This window comes from Psammomys obesus, unplaced genomic scaffold, assembly GCF_907164565.1.
Source record: "Psammomys obesus unplaced genomic scaffold, mPsaObe1.curated_primary_1811, whole genome shotgun sequence".
Classification (NCBI taxonomy): Eukaryota; Metazoa; Chordata; class Mammalia; order Rodentia; family Muridae; genus Psammomys; species Psammomys obesus.
In genome coordinates this window covers 13876141-13889081 of record NW_026596143.1, presented here as the reverse complement: position 1 = coordinate 13889081, position 12941 = coordinate 13876141, and the positions used below count along the sequence as shown (strand labels likewise).

At 46.7% G+C, this 12941-nt stretch overlaps 1 protein-coding gene across 1 annotated transcript in view; it reads left to right on the top strand.

Annotated features, from left to right (window-relative positions):
- The window catches only part of Thsd1 (thrombospondin type 1 domain containing 1), a 29770-nt gene extending 18570 nt beyond the window's left edge, over positions 1-11200 (top strand). Inside the window, exons 4-5 of the mRNA XM_055593410.1 lie at positions 5113-5271; positions 9439-11200. Of these exons, the coding sequence (XP_055449385.1) occupies positions 5113-5271; positions 9439-10838 (1559 nt within the window). The 3' untranslated portion in view covers positions 10839-11200. The remainder of the gene's footprint in view (positions 1-5112; positions 5272-9438) is intronic.
- Positions 11201-12941: the final 1741 nt, after the last annotated feature.

Sequence of the window (12941 nt, the reverse complement as noted above, 5' to 3'; positions counted from 1 at the left end):
ATTTTTTTTTCTCTTTATATCAAAGATTCATGTTTTTATCAAAACTGATTTTCTCTTTTCTGGTCCCCACTATGGGAATTGTCGGTTTTAGTTCACACATGACTTTATGTATTTAAGTAAATTACACTTATATTTACAAAAAAAAGTCAAAAAAAGTCAAAAGTATTTTTTTAACAGCATATAGCTGGGTCATGTTTTTTTTAATCCAATTTAACAATCTTGAGCTTTTAATTGGTATGTTTAAAGAAACAAGAGGAACATTGTCTTTGTTAACTCTCCATTTGGAGGTATTAAACAGGAACACAAGAAAAGGATAAATCAACTGGCTGTTGAGCTAATTTTCTACTTAGATCTTACAGTCATAGAACACCTGGTAGAGTTTTAGGAACTAAATCACATCAGGTGAACACAGAGAGGCTTTCAGCGGAGATTCCCAGAGCTTTACAGGCACGGGGCCGCTCACTGACTGAGCTGCTCAGGAGCCTTGCAGACAAAGCCAGCTCATTGTTCTTCTGTGGGACGAGCCATTGTGTGCTCCCGGAGGCACAGAGCCAATATTGTGCTCAGTTGGACCTCGGTATGGAATATCATTACCACACCTCAGCTGACGTCGGTCCATGATTCTCATTTCTAATGCCCATACTCTTGTGAAAATCCTCAGAGCCTTAATTACCTTAACGAACTCATATTCCATGACTCATTCCAGAGATTGCACCACTCGGCTCCCCCGAGAACACACCTGCCCTACAAATGTTCCTTACTGTTTTGCAGAGCTTTGTGTACGTGTAGCCGGGTTAGATGTTTTTGTCCGTGGTGATGAAGAGACATTGTTACACAGAGGATTCCTAGTGCTGGCGAGAGCTGACAGATCCTGGGGTTGGGTGGATATGGATGGAGAAGGATTTGGATTCATTCTCAATACGAAATAAGTTATTATGTGTGGCAGTGATGTCATATCTGCTTCGAGGAGAAGTTTGAGTTCATCAACAGCTTCTTGTTTGGAGGCTGTAGCTCAGTATAGAGGAGTTGCCTGGTGTGCCAGAGGCTCTGGGTTCCGTCACAGGGCCTGGAAGGGCAGGGAGAAAACGGTTTTGGGGGGAGTTGGCGCACACTCTGAGGTTCTGTGTATAGGTGGGTCTGCCGTTAGGAATGCTAAGAGTAAACTGACCTATTTGTCCAGTGTTGTTCCTCTGTGTCCAGGAAATATTCTTGGTACTACAATCAGCTTTGTCTTGGGTTAATATAGGCACTCCATTTTCTTTTTCACAAGGTATATTTTCTTCTACCCTCTTACTTTTTAACCTACACATCTTTTTATGTATTATACATATTTATATGTGTTTATGTAAATAGAGTTCTTGATTTCAAATAGCACACACACACACACACACACACACACACACACACACACACACACGGGTCATGTCAAAATTTGAATCCAATCTAACAATCTCAGTGTTTTTAAATTGGTATGTTTATGTAATTTATGTTTAGTATTATTATTACATGTTTGGATTAAAGTCCGTTTTTCTGGGCTTAAATTTCTTCCATTAGATCTTTGTTTTGTTTTACTCTTTTGTTTTTTGTAAATAGATTGAAGATTTTTTATTTTAATTTTATTTATATATTTATTTATTACAGTTTATTCACGTTGTATCCCCTCTGCATCCCTTTCCCTCTCTCCTCCCAGTCCCACCCTCCCTCCATCTTCTCCCAGTCCACTGAAAGAGGAGGACCTCCTTCCCTTCCCTCTGACCCTAGCCTATGAGGTCTCATCAAGGCTGGGTGCATCATCTTCCTCTATGGCCTGGCAAGGCTGTATCTCTCAGGGGGAGGTGACCAAAATGCCAGCCACTGAGTTTATGTCAGAGACAGCCTCTGTTCCCCTTACTAGGAAACCTAGTTGGAAACTGAGCAGCCAATGGGCCAGAGGCTGCAGGTCCCTCTGGAGCTAGAGAGACAGGCAGTTGGGATCTGCTTTGTGTGGGTGCTGGGAGCAGAACACAGGTGCTCTGCATAAGCAGTATGCAACTGCTGAGCCACTGCTCCAGAGTTTGATATTTTTCGAAATTTTCATTTTAAAAAAATGAAAAAAAGTTTCATTGCATGTATGACATGTGTTGTGGGTTGGTCTGGTGCTATGTATTCTAATGATAATTACTGGCCTCCAAGATCTGGTTGATGCCCAAATGAGGACATCCCCATGTACACCGTCTTTGTCCTGAAAGCCTTGCTCTACCCAATTTAAAGTTGATTGGTTAATAAAGTTGCTGGAGCCTGTGACTGGACAGAAGAGAAATAGGTGGGGCTGAGGTACCTGGGCTTGGAGCCTGGGAGGAAAGGAGAGGAGAGAGGAAGAGAAGATATAGGAAGTCACCATGGGGCAGTATGGTCATGGGGGCTGGCCTGATAGAACAGAAGCAGCCCACATAGGAACCATTAAGGTAACTAGCATGGGATGTGTAGATGGGAAATAGAAAAGGAGCTTAGACGGTTGATACCTGCCCAGTTACTGTGCTTTAAAGCTGTTATAAATGCAAGAGGTCTCTGTCTCGATTATTTGGGAGGTAGCTGGGTAAGAGAAGCCCTGCAGGGTTCAATATTCTTACACAACAGACCTGTGTGGTGTGTGATCATGCTGGAGCACCCAGGTTGAGGTGAGAGAACAGCTTGTGGGAGCTGGTGCTTTCCTTTCACCATGTTGGTCCAAGGTGACAGTAGGTGACTCCCCAGCAGAGCCATCTCACCAGCCCCGCCCCCCCCTTTTTTTTGTTTTGTTTTTTTTTGAGACAGGGTTTCTCTGTGTAGCCTTGGTAGTCCTGAACTCGCTTTGTAGAGCAGGCTGGCCTCGAGCTCACAGAGATCTGCCCACCTGAGTGCTGGGATCACAGGTGTGTGCCACCACATCCAGCAGCGCTTAAAATTTTAAGATATTAATAATTTTTGCCTGGGAGCCAGGACACATGTGTATCATCCCGCAGGTGAAGAGGCCAGAGGACAACTTTGTGTCTGTTCTCTCCTACCTTTGCCCCAGTTTTGGGGATGGCATTCAGGCTTCCAGGCTACATGACTAGTGCCTTTATCCATCAAGTCATCTTTCTCTGTTTTTATTTTCTTTTGCATGATTTCCTACTTGATGTTTTCTGAGCATCTTGAATTTGTCCTCTAGTATCTTTAATTATTTGGGGCAATTTTAAGACATATCTTTTCAAGTAATTCTCTCTTTCTGTTATGTCATCAGGGTAATAACAGAAAAGGAGAAAGTGACAGAGACAGAGAGAGAAAAAGGCAAAATCCTTTGGGATGAGATTAATTAGCATCTTGGCAGAGCCCTTAGGACCTAAATACTTTCCATTAGGTCTAACCTCCCAATACTGCCTCACAGGGTGCGGTTGGGGTGTGTGCCAAACTCCAACCTGTGCTTTGTATGTATCTACTCTACTCAGAGATATCTTTATGTTTCCATTTGGGTTGTTTCTAATTACCTATATTCATATTTACTTTCTTTAAGTGTGTCAACTATACCGGGAGCTGGTGGAAGGCATTTTTTATCTTCACCACTGTATTTTTGTGGCGTTAGCATTTCTGTTAGTCTTTTCAGCCTCCATTAGTGGTACATTTTCATGTGTGTATTTATCTTGTTTGACTTTTCCACTAATGTTTAATTTAACACACTAGTCATGGGTCTTTTTAATTTTGTTTCTAATACACCTAATATTTGTGTCATATCTTATCTGGTTTTATTGATTATTTTTTTTCTTGCTTTTTTAAAAATACATATCAGGATTGTCTAAAATTGTAGACACCGAGGCAAATGTAATTTAGTCCCAGAAATAGTTTCACTTCTTCTTTCAATAGGCTATTTTTTGTGGGTTTTGGGTTAATGTATAAGGGATTGGGCCATGTTTGGGTTGTTCACATTGGTCTGACATCCTTCCTGCTGAATCCAGGATTTCACTCTCTGGCAGTGTTACTTCGTGTTTCAGGCAACTATTGTGCTGCAGATGGGATCTTCATCTTTCTGTTCTACCTTCCCTTGTCAGTCTTGGCACCCATGTGGACATCAGTGAGCATCTGTAGGCTTTCTATGTAGATTCCAGAGGTTGAACTCAGATCTTCAGGCTTGGTAGCACCTGAACCTGTTGAGCCATAATGCTTCTAGCTCTTGCCTTACACAGGCACCAAGGTGTTGAAATTTGGTACTTGGCACCTAAATTACGAACCTGAAGGTATTACTAATTGCTGATACTAAACTACTTGGTACTTAATTTACCATCTCGGGGTGCTCCTCTCTCATCTGAAACAAGTGCTGTGTATCTGAAGCTCGAGGATGAGGCAGGCCTCTCTGATCTGTAGCAGTGGAAGACCTTGGTTGGTGTGGGCGCAGGACATCTTCAGCTCCTCCCCAAGAGTGAAGGACCTTCCTCTCTCTAGTCTGTCACAGCAGCTGGCCTCAGTGAATGCTCTCAGCATGATAGTTAGCTATGTTTTTCTCAGTGGCTGAGGCTGTTGTTCCCTAGAGGAGATGGAAGGAAGGATTGGTAAGGTTTGATGTCGCTTTGTTACTGTGACCTAGTCCCTCTTCGGACACCATGAGGAAGCTTTGTCTAGTCCAACACTTGACCTCAGTCTTTCTAGGAGGATCCCTAGAGAAGAAAGCATGTGGGTACAAATTCCCCTTCTTATCTTTTCCCCAGGGGCTTTGCGTTCTCATCCCACTCTTTGAGTAATTCACTATGTTTTAGATGTATCTATCTGAGGAGCCCGTGTGGGCGCATCCTGGACCCTGTCCCAGCAAAACAAGCATTGCAACCCCATCTTTTCTTGGAGGGGCCTGACTTTCCTTTCACTGCAGGCAGGTCTGCTTCCTTGTGACCTCAGCTCTCTGGCGGGTTGTAGGAACTCTAAGACTAGCTAAGAGTTTATAGTCTATGCGGCTTTTCTTTGTTTTGAGATATTAAGACTAACAGATTTTTCCATTTATGAGATTTTTTTTTTTTAACTTCTTGCCTTTTAAGACCAGAGCTTTGACTTCCGCTGCTTCATTCGGGTGCAGTGAAATCCCGACTCTCAAGTGAATCAGCACTAAAAGCGTGACTTATATCCTTGCAGAAACTTGGGGACCATGGCAGCCGTGGAGTCCGTGTAGTACCACGTGCGGGGATGCTGTCCGAGGGCGCCGCCGTGCGTGTCTCTCTCCTTTCCCCTCCAGACCCAGCTGCTCTGGAATGTCCTCTGAGACCTCTCCATGTTCCCTGGAGGAGTGCGCTGGTAGGTGTCCTTGCTTCCCAGGAGCTTCTGTCAACCAGGCCTGTCTGGGAGCCACCAGTCTGTTTAGTGCAAGCATGCTGCTGTGACCACCATTGATTGTTCTGGCTTTGTACTTACCAGTGTCTAAGACTTAGAGTAGTTGGGAGCAGTAACTTGCTGGTGAGATGACAGGCTTTGACATTTGGAAGTGAGGGAAGTGACACAGGAATATGCCTAGAGATTCAGACATGTTAAATACTTTTAAAATACAGAAATGGTTGGTGCGGAACATTGAAGGAATCTGTTCTTTCCTACCCATGTGGATTCCAAGGACGGAACCCAGGTTCTCAGGCTTGGCAGCAGGTGCACTATCAACTGAGCCATTTGGGGGACAGGATCTCACTCTGTAGCTCAGGATAGTCTTGACTTTTTATCTTGTCTCGGCCCCTGAGATGCTAAGATTTCAGGGTTACCACCTTGCTTAGCTGGTTGTTATTTCTCCCCTACTTCTCTCCTAAAACCAAAACAGAGTGAGAGAAGAAATCCATGGGAAAAAACATCTTTCATTAACTTTGCCCCCATCATCTCAGAGATTGTGCAAATGGGTATGGGGTGGGAAGGGGGCACACAGACCATCAGTTGTTAAAATGAAGCAGGCAGGGTGCCCTGTATTTTCCTTTTCAGTAGCTTAAGTTTATTTGTTACCAGTTCTGCCTGGAAGGAGGTAGGGTTGGTTTTTGTTTGTTTGTTTGTTTTGTTGTCTTTCTTGCCATCCCCAGGAACTGGACTTTCCTGCATTTTCTAAGCATCATCAAGGTTCACCTTGATAGGCACTCCAAGGGTGTTTGATGGGAGTGGTCCATGGAGGTGATGATCCCTGAGCCAGGCTTGCTCCCTCTGTGGAGCTGAATGGCACTTAATCAGTTACAGTGATGAAGGGTCTTGTTCTTACACTGGCTACTTCCTGAGAAGCAGCTTGGTTAGTTGGCCAGAACTGCTGTGGCCCTGACTTTAGATACATCCTTCTGCTGAGGCCCACCTTCTGTATACTCTCTGTTACATATTCAAAGGCATCCTTAGTTCTCTTCTTTTGGGAAGAGTTAGATGCTTTCCTCTGTCTGAACTTCAAAGAACCTTCTAGCCAAAAGCATAGGCACCCAGCAGCCTTTCCCAGTGGCCTCACCTTTGGTCTTAGAAGGTCCTTCTTGCTACTTTGTCCTTCCAGCCAGGACCGTAGGCCTTCTTTCCTTCATTTTAACATCTGAAGAATGTAATTCTCTATTATATCTTCTTGCAACCCTAGCCTAGGTTCTTCTTTCCACCTTCGGTCACCCCATCTTCTTTAATAAATCCTGAACCCTATAAAAGAAATTGTATCTGAACATGTAAAGACATCTCCCCCCTCTTTTTGTAACATTTAAAATCTTGCATGGACACATGCACGAGAGCTTTTGAGTACATGCATGTGCCATGGTGCTTTTGTAGAGGTCATAGGATAATGCAGACATTTGTTCTTTCTACTGTGTGGGTCCTGGGAGTCAAACTCTGGTTGTCAGTGTCTGCAGCAAGTGCCATCTTGCTAGTCCCAGGCATTTTTCTTGTCATTCTTCTGTAAGCAATACAGTATGACAACTAGTTATATAACTTTTACACTATACTGAGCATTATAGGTGACCTAAAAATGTCGTTAAGAGAGAGAGAGAATGTATGTGAATTTTATGCAAATATGATCCCTGTAGACTCTGATGTCCCCAAGCACCCAGGAGAAAATCCTCAGATGCTAAGTGATGACTCAACACCCATGTCTCCACATCCCAGAGGAAGGCTCTGGGCACATGGAGGTGCCCTGCCCTGAGTCACAAAATGAGGGACCAAGGAGACTAGTACCAACTCCATAGTAAGCTGCCTGTCTTAAATACTTGGCTTTTATATTCAGGCCAGTGTGGCTTTCTGGAGGAGGCATCATAAGTGGAATTATCAGTTGTTTGGGGAGGTGGGGACATGATTATATTTCATGTTCTGGACTCTAGCTAAGTGCTAAACACACCCTTCCTTGTACACCCTTCCTTGGGCCTGAGATGAATGCTTTGTTGGATAAAATGATCTTTCCACGCATTTGCTTCTCCCCATTCATTCTGTCTGTCATTTCTCAGAGATGTGGGAGGGCATCTCCTTCACTTCAGGAGACCCAGGAAGGGTTAGATAAGACAGGGATGGGCCAGGCCAGTGGCTCTTTCCAGCTGTGTTTGCTCCGAAGCTGCCAGGCAGAGTCAGAAGGGAATAGAGCAAGGAGAGCACTTTGTGATGTGTGATGGGAATGCTGCTACACACTGACCTCAGTGGCCACTTGGTGAGCTGGGAGGCGAGGGAAGAATAAAGCATCCTGAAGGGCCTCAAAGGTTTGAACCTGTGCTGTAGATACATCTTTGCTGTAACATGGATACAAATAAAAAGGGGTAGGTGTGGAAAAGTGTGCCTGTTAAGGATTTTCCAGTACCGGGAGTGAAAACTTGAGTGGTGGCAATTGGGATTCAGGGAGAGGGGAGTTGCAAAAGTCCAGGATGTGGCAAGAGACAGGCACGAAGGATGAAAGCCAGGACTCTAACGGCCTATAAAACTATATTCCCTTAAAATTGGGTGTGTCAGGAGAAGGCGCAGGTTCTTGGGGGAGGGGGAGAAATGGTAGAAGTGTAGCTCAGAGATAAGAACCCTTAGGTGTCTGAGGCTCTGGATTCATCCTCTACAGGGATATTAAGTAAAGATGGTTCTGGTCATGCTTTCCTAAGAGAATGCATTCTGATCACCAAAACAAATCGGGGAGTTGAAAGAGCCACAAAATGGCAGGCAGCACTGCGGGCCTGAACTGTTGGGAGGTCACTCATGATTATAGGCAGAACTGTACTACAGAAAGCCAAGTTGGTGATAGAGAAGCAGTATGTCAGTAACTTGTGCTGAGCAGAGCAGGGAAGACAAGGGCTATGAGTGGCTGTGGCAGTGTGGGGCTGGAGAACGGTCATTTTAAGGTAGCAAGAGTGAGTGTGTGCGTGTTTCTATGCCGAGAAAAAGGAGCTGCACTGGGGTGATTGGGCAGAGGGGTGATCCATTGGAGAGGGCAGGCTTAGAGAGCTTTGTTGGGTGCACCCACATTTCCCAGGAGCACACTCATCCCCCTGCTGGTGTGAGAAAGAGGCCAACAGAGGTGCAGCAGCTGCTGTGTTCCTAGAAGCAGGGAGGGACAACGGCAGAGGATCTCTGTGGGAATCTGAGTTGGACACTGTGGAAGTGCAGAGGCCCAGGTCTGCGCAGCCATGAGTTTTTTTCCCGTCTTTACTCAGGCCCTGGGTCCAGCACCTAGGCATTCACATGCCTAGGTCATTTAGGGTGGCCTCCCCCTTCAGACTGGGTGAGAAAACGTTTCTTTTATCTCACACTTTCGTTACTGTCCACCATGGAGGGGAGCCAAGGCAGAAATCTGGAGGCAGGAACTGAAGCAGGAAACATGGAGGAAGCTTTGCTCGCTGGCCTGCTCCCAGACTCACTCTTAGCTGCTTTTCTTACACAGACCAGCCCCAATCGCCCACAGATGGTATTATAGCTCACTGTGGGCTGTGTTCTCCTACACTGATCAGTAACCAAGAAAAAGGCCCCTGGGTGTGCCCAAAGTATACCGCGACAGAGGAGGTTCCTCAGCTGAGGCTCCAGCCTCCCAAGGCTGTCAAGTTTACAATCCATCTTGCAGAGATCTGAAGTTCTGCTTCCTGTAACTCAGGGGAATCTAAACCCTCTTCTGGCCTCTTGAGGGCACCATCTCTTGTGTGTGTGTGATTACACAAACACACACACACACACACACAAATTAAAAAAGACCCTGATCTTAAAAAAAAAAATAATACAAAGACATAGCATGTGTAACAGCTTCCAGCTCGGTTGTGGCTTGTGGAGTCGCTGGCAGCCTCCTTTCTGTGGTCCCTGGTTTTTGCAGGGTTTTCTCTTTACTGATAACCATTTTTTTTTGTTTGTTTGTTTTTGTTTGTTACCTACAGCTCTCAGCAGGAGAGTCTTCAGTTCTTTCCTTCCTCTTTAATTGCTCTGACAACTGGGGCGACTAGTTAGGCCCTAAAATCACGCAGGGAAATCAACATAGGAGAATATGTTTGGTTTAACTTTTTTTTTCCCTTCTTCTTCAAGTTTTCCGGCCGCCAGGCCCGTCGCCTAGTCCACCCCCGGATCCGGTGAAGTCCAACAACGTGGTGACCGTCACAGGGATATCCCTCTGCTTGTTTATCATCCTCACCACGGTGCTCATCACCCTGTGGAGGAGGTTCGGCCGGGCCCCCAAGTGCAGCACCCCTGCTCGACACAACTCCATCCATTCTCCTGGCTTCCGGAAGAACTCGGACGAGGAGAACATCTGCGAGCTCAGTGAGCCCCGGGGAAGCTTCTCGGACGCGGGTGACGGACCCAGAGGAAGCCCCGGGGACACGGGCATCCCGTTGACTTACAGGTGCAGCGCCCCAGCGCCTCCTGAGGACGAGGCCTCGGGCAGCGAGAGCTTCCAGTCCAACGCGCAGAAGATCATCCCGCCCCTGTTTAGCTACCGCCTCGCCCAGCAGCAGTTGAAGGAGATGAAGAAGAAAGGGCTGACGGAGACCACCAAAGTGTACCACGTGTCTCAGAATCCCCTGACAGACACCGTGGTGGATGCCGCTGCCAGCCCTCCCTTAGACCTGGAGTGCCCCGAAGAGGCGGCGGCGGCAGCAGCAGCAGCAGCAGCGAGCAAATTCCGAATCAAGTCTCCGTTTCTGGACCAGCCTGCGGCGGGTGCCGGGGAAAGGCCCCCCTCCAGGCTGGACCTCGTCCCGCCTCCGCCCAGCTGCGCGGTCAGTCCCAGCCAGACCCTGCTCCGCAAGTCGCAGATGAGGTCGGCTGCGGGGAGGGACGGCTCGTCTGAGCGGTGCCACTCCAGAAGTGCCCTCTTCAGGAGGACTGCCAGTTTTCACGAGACCAAGCAGTCCCGCCCTTTCCGGGAGAGGAGCCTGTCAGCCCTGACGCCCCGCCAGGCCCCCGCCTACAGTTGCAGGATGCGAACCTGGGACCAGACGGAGGACAGGTGCAGGCCTCCCAGCCGAAGTGCCCACCTGCTTCCGGAGAGACCAGAACCCTTCCCAGGGGCGGCGCGGGCCAGCAGTCCTTTGGGCCCCGTCTCTAAATCCTACACCGTGGGGCATCCTAGGAGGAAGCCGGAGCCCGGGGGTCGCCAGGCAGGATTGGTGGCCGGGGCTGAGAAAATGGAACCCCACCGCGCCCACAGGGGGCCGTCCCCGGCTCACAGGAGCGGTTCACGCAAGCAGTCTTCCCCCGTTTTCCTCAAAGACAGCTACCAGAAGGTCAGTCAGCTCAGCCCTTCTCACTGCAGAAAGGACAAATGCCAGAGCTTCCCGGTCCACCCAGAGTTCGCCTTCTACGACAACAGCTCCTTCCGCCTCACTGAAGCTGAGCAGAGGATGCTGGACCTCCCGGGCTACTTCGGCTCCAACGAAGAGGACGAAACCACAAGTACACTTAGCGTGGAGAAGTTAGTGATCTAGGCTGAGAAGCGGCAGGGCTTGTCCAGGGGCCCTTACCCAGCCGGCAAGAGCCACTGCTCACACATTTTTCTGAAAACTGTATTGTGTAGCTGTGGGAATTAGTTCACTCAGAGGATGCGTGTGTATGCACGTGTTTTTAATTAGTTAGGAAGAAGTTATTTATCCTGAACTTGTCTTTTTTGTTATCCCTGTTCTATTGGCATATTACTACTAATAAAATTTAAATAAGGCAAATGCGCGTTTTGAACACTGCACTTAGGAATCTGGGGGGTTTTTCCCCAAAGGGGAGGAGCCTCCGGCTGCTTGATGTGTGTGCAGAACTACCTGCCTTCTTGTGAAGTAACAACTAAACGTAAGAGCCTAAAAATGGGGCTGCTTCTTTTGAAGTTTGTTACCAAGGGACCAAGCGGCATAATTCCTTTCAGCCCAGTAGCCTAATGACTGCCCGCTACACATAAATAGCCGCGTTTTCTTTTTATCCACGGTGACCTCCACGGGGCCACGCCCATCCTGCCTTTAGATTGTTTCCCTTCTTTTAGCGTTTATCAGGATGTCAGCAGGGGAGGCTTCAGATAGGGGGAAATTACAAATGTAAACATGGGCGTTTCAAAAGTTAATATTTGTTGAAGTGTCACTCACGACTTTTTTATTTTATTTTGTTTTTTGTTTTAATTAAAATGTGCTTCCTTTGGAAGTGGTGTAGCGATGACTATCGCTTTTCAGGAACAGGAGGGGTAGTCTGTCCAGAACTGTCTGACAGCTGCTATGCGTGGACGGAGGAAGAGCCAGGCTTGTTGCTCTGCAGCTTCTTTATTTATCGGACCAGAAAGCTTTATTCTTGATCTAAGTTCGCAGGCCTGTGTGCCGACCTTTGACACAGAGGGCGCGTGCTTGCTTGTTCCAGATTTCCCAGTGAACTTCGCAGCAGTGTCAGAGTGAGACCAAAACAGCTTTGGAGAAACGGAGATTCACAAGAAACACTAGGAGCTGACAGGTTTTCTGTGAAGCGACCCGCTTTTCTGGTGTCCTCACTAACAGAGAAGTCCTGCCCCTGAGAGAAAAGATGCTTCATCACAGTCTTTAATGTGTGAACTGTAAATTTCCGAGGTCAGATTTTCTGTTTCTTACCACTAGGTCTTCGCGTACTAGCCCCGGTAGCTGCTGTAGAATAGGGGCTCACTAAATAAAGATAGAATAAGTGGCCAGCTGGTGAAATGCCTCAAAACCATTTGTGGTTGGATTAGAATGATTTTTTTTATAATACTTTTCATTGTAAATCATTATAAAGGAAACGTGTTCATGAGACATTATGAGATTTCAGTTTACAGAGGTCTCACAAATGGAAATTCTTCTTATTGTTATTATTATTAATGATGTTACTACTTTGTGTGTTTCCAACCATCCTCTGAACAATGAGTGAGGCTTGGCCAGCACTGTGCTAATTCTGCGTTTCATATTATGTTACTGTACGCAGCTCCAGCGATCTGAGGAAGCTTTCCACGTTTGTATATTTACTGTCTGTGTTCCAGCCAGTCATGACTCCCTGTAGTGTGTCTGTGCCCACTTTGCTGAGAAGAAATGTTCTTTTTTTTTAAACATAACTTTTAATCTAAAATTTACAAATTAGAATTTTAGAACTTTATACAAGACTATATTTTTTTTACACCATTTACACCCCCTCTTCTTCCCTCCCTACTCTCTCTCATATTTATAATTGTGTGTGTGTGTGTGTGTGTGTGGTGACTGGCCACCTAAGATTTCATTGAAACCTGTCAGGGGGCATGTCCCTGGAGAACGATTCCCCCTCTCTCAGCAGCTATTGATTGCCTGTAATTCTCCATCTAGGGCTGGAGCCCTGTGACGTTCCATCTATCATGTTGGCGTGTTGACTAGTGTTGTCACTGTAGAGGCCTTGCTTGTACAGGCCGTATGGTTGCAGTTTCATGGGTACACCTTGTCATTGTCTTTGTCACTTATCTCTCCTCACTCAGGACACTTCTATTTAGGACTCCAGCCATCATCCACAGATAAAAATGCTCAAGGCCATGATTGCCAGCTCTTTGACTATGACCCCTCTGGAGATCTTTGGACTGGCCATCCAAC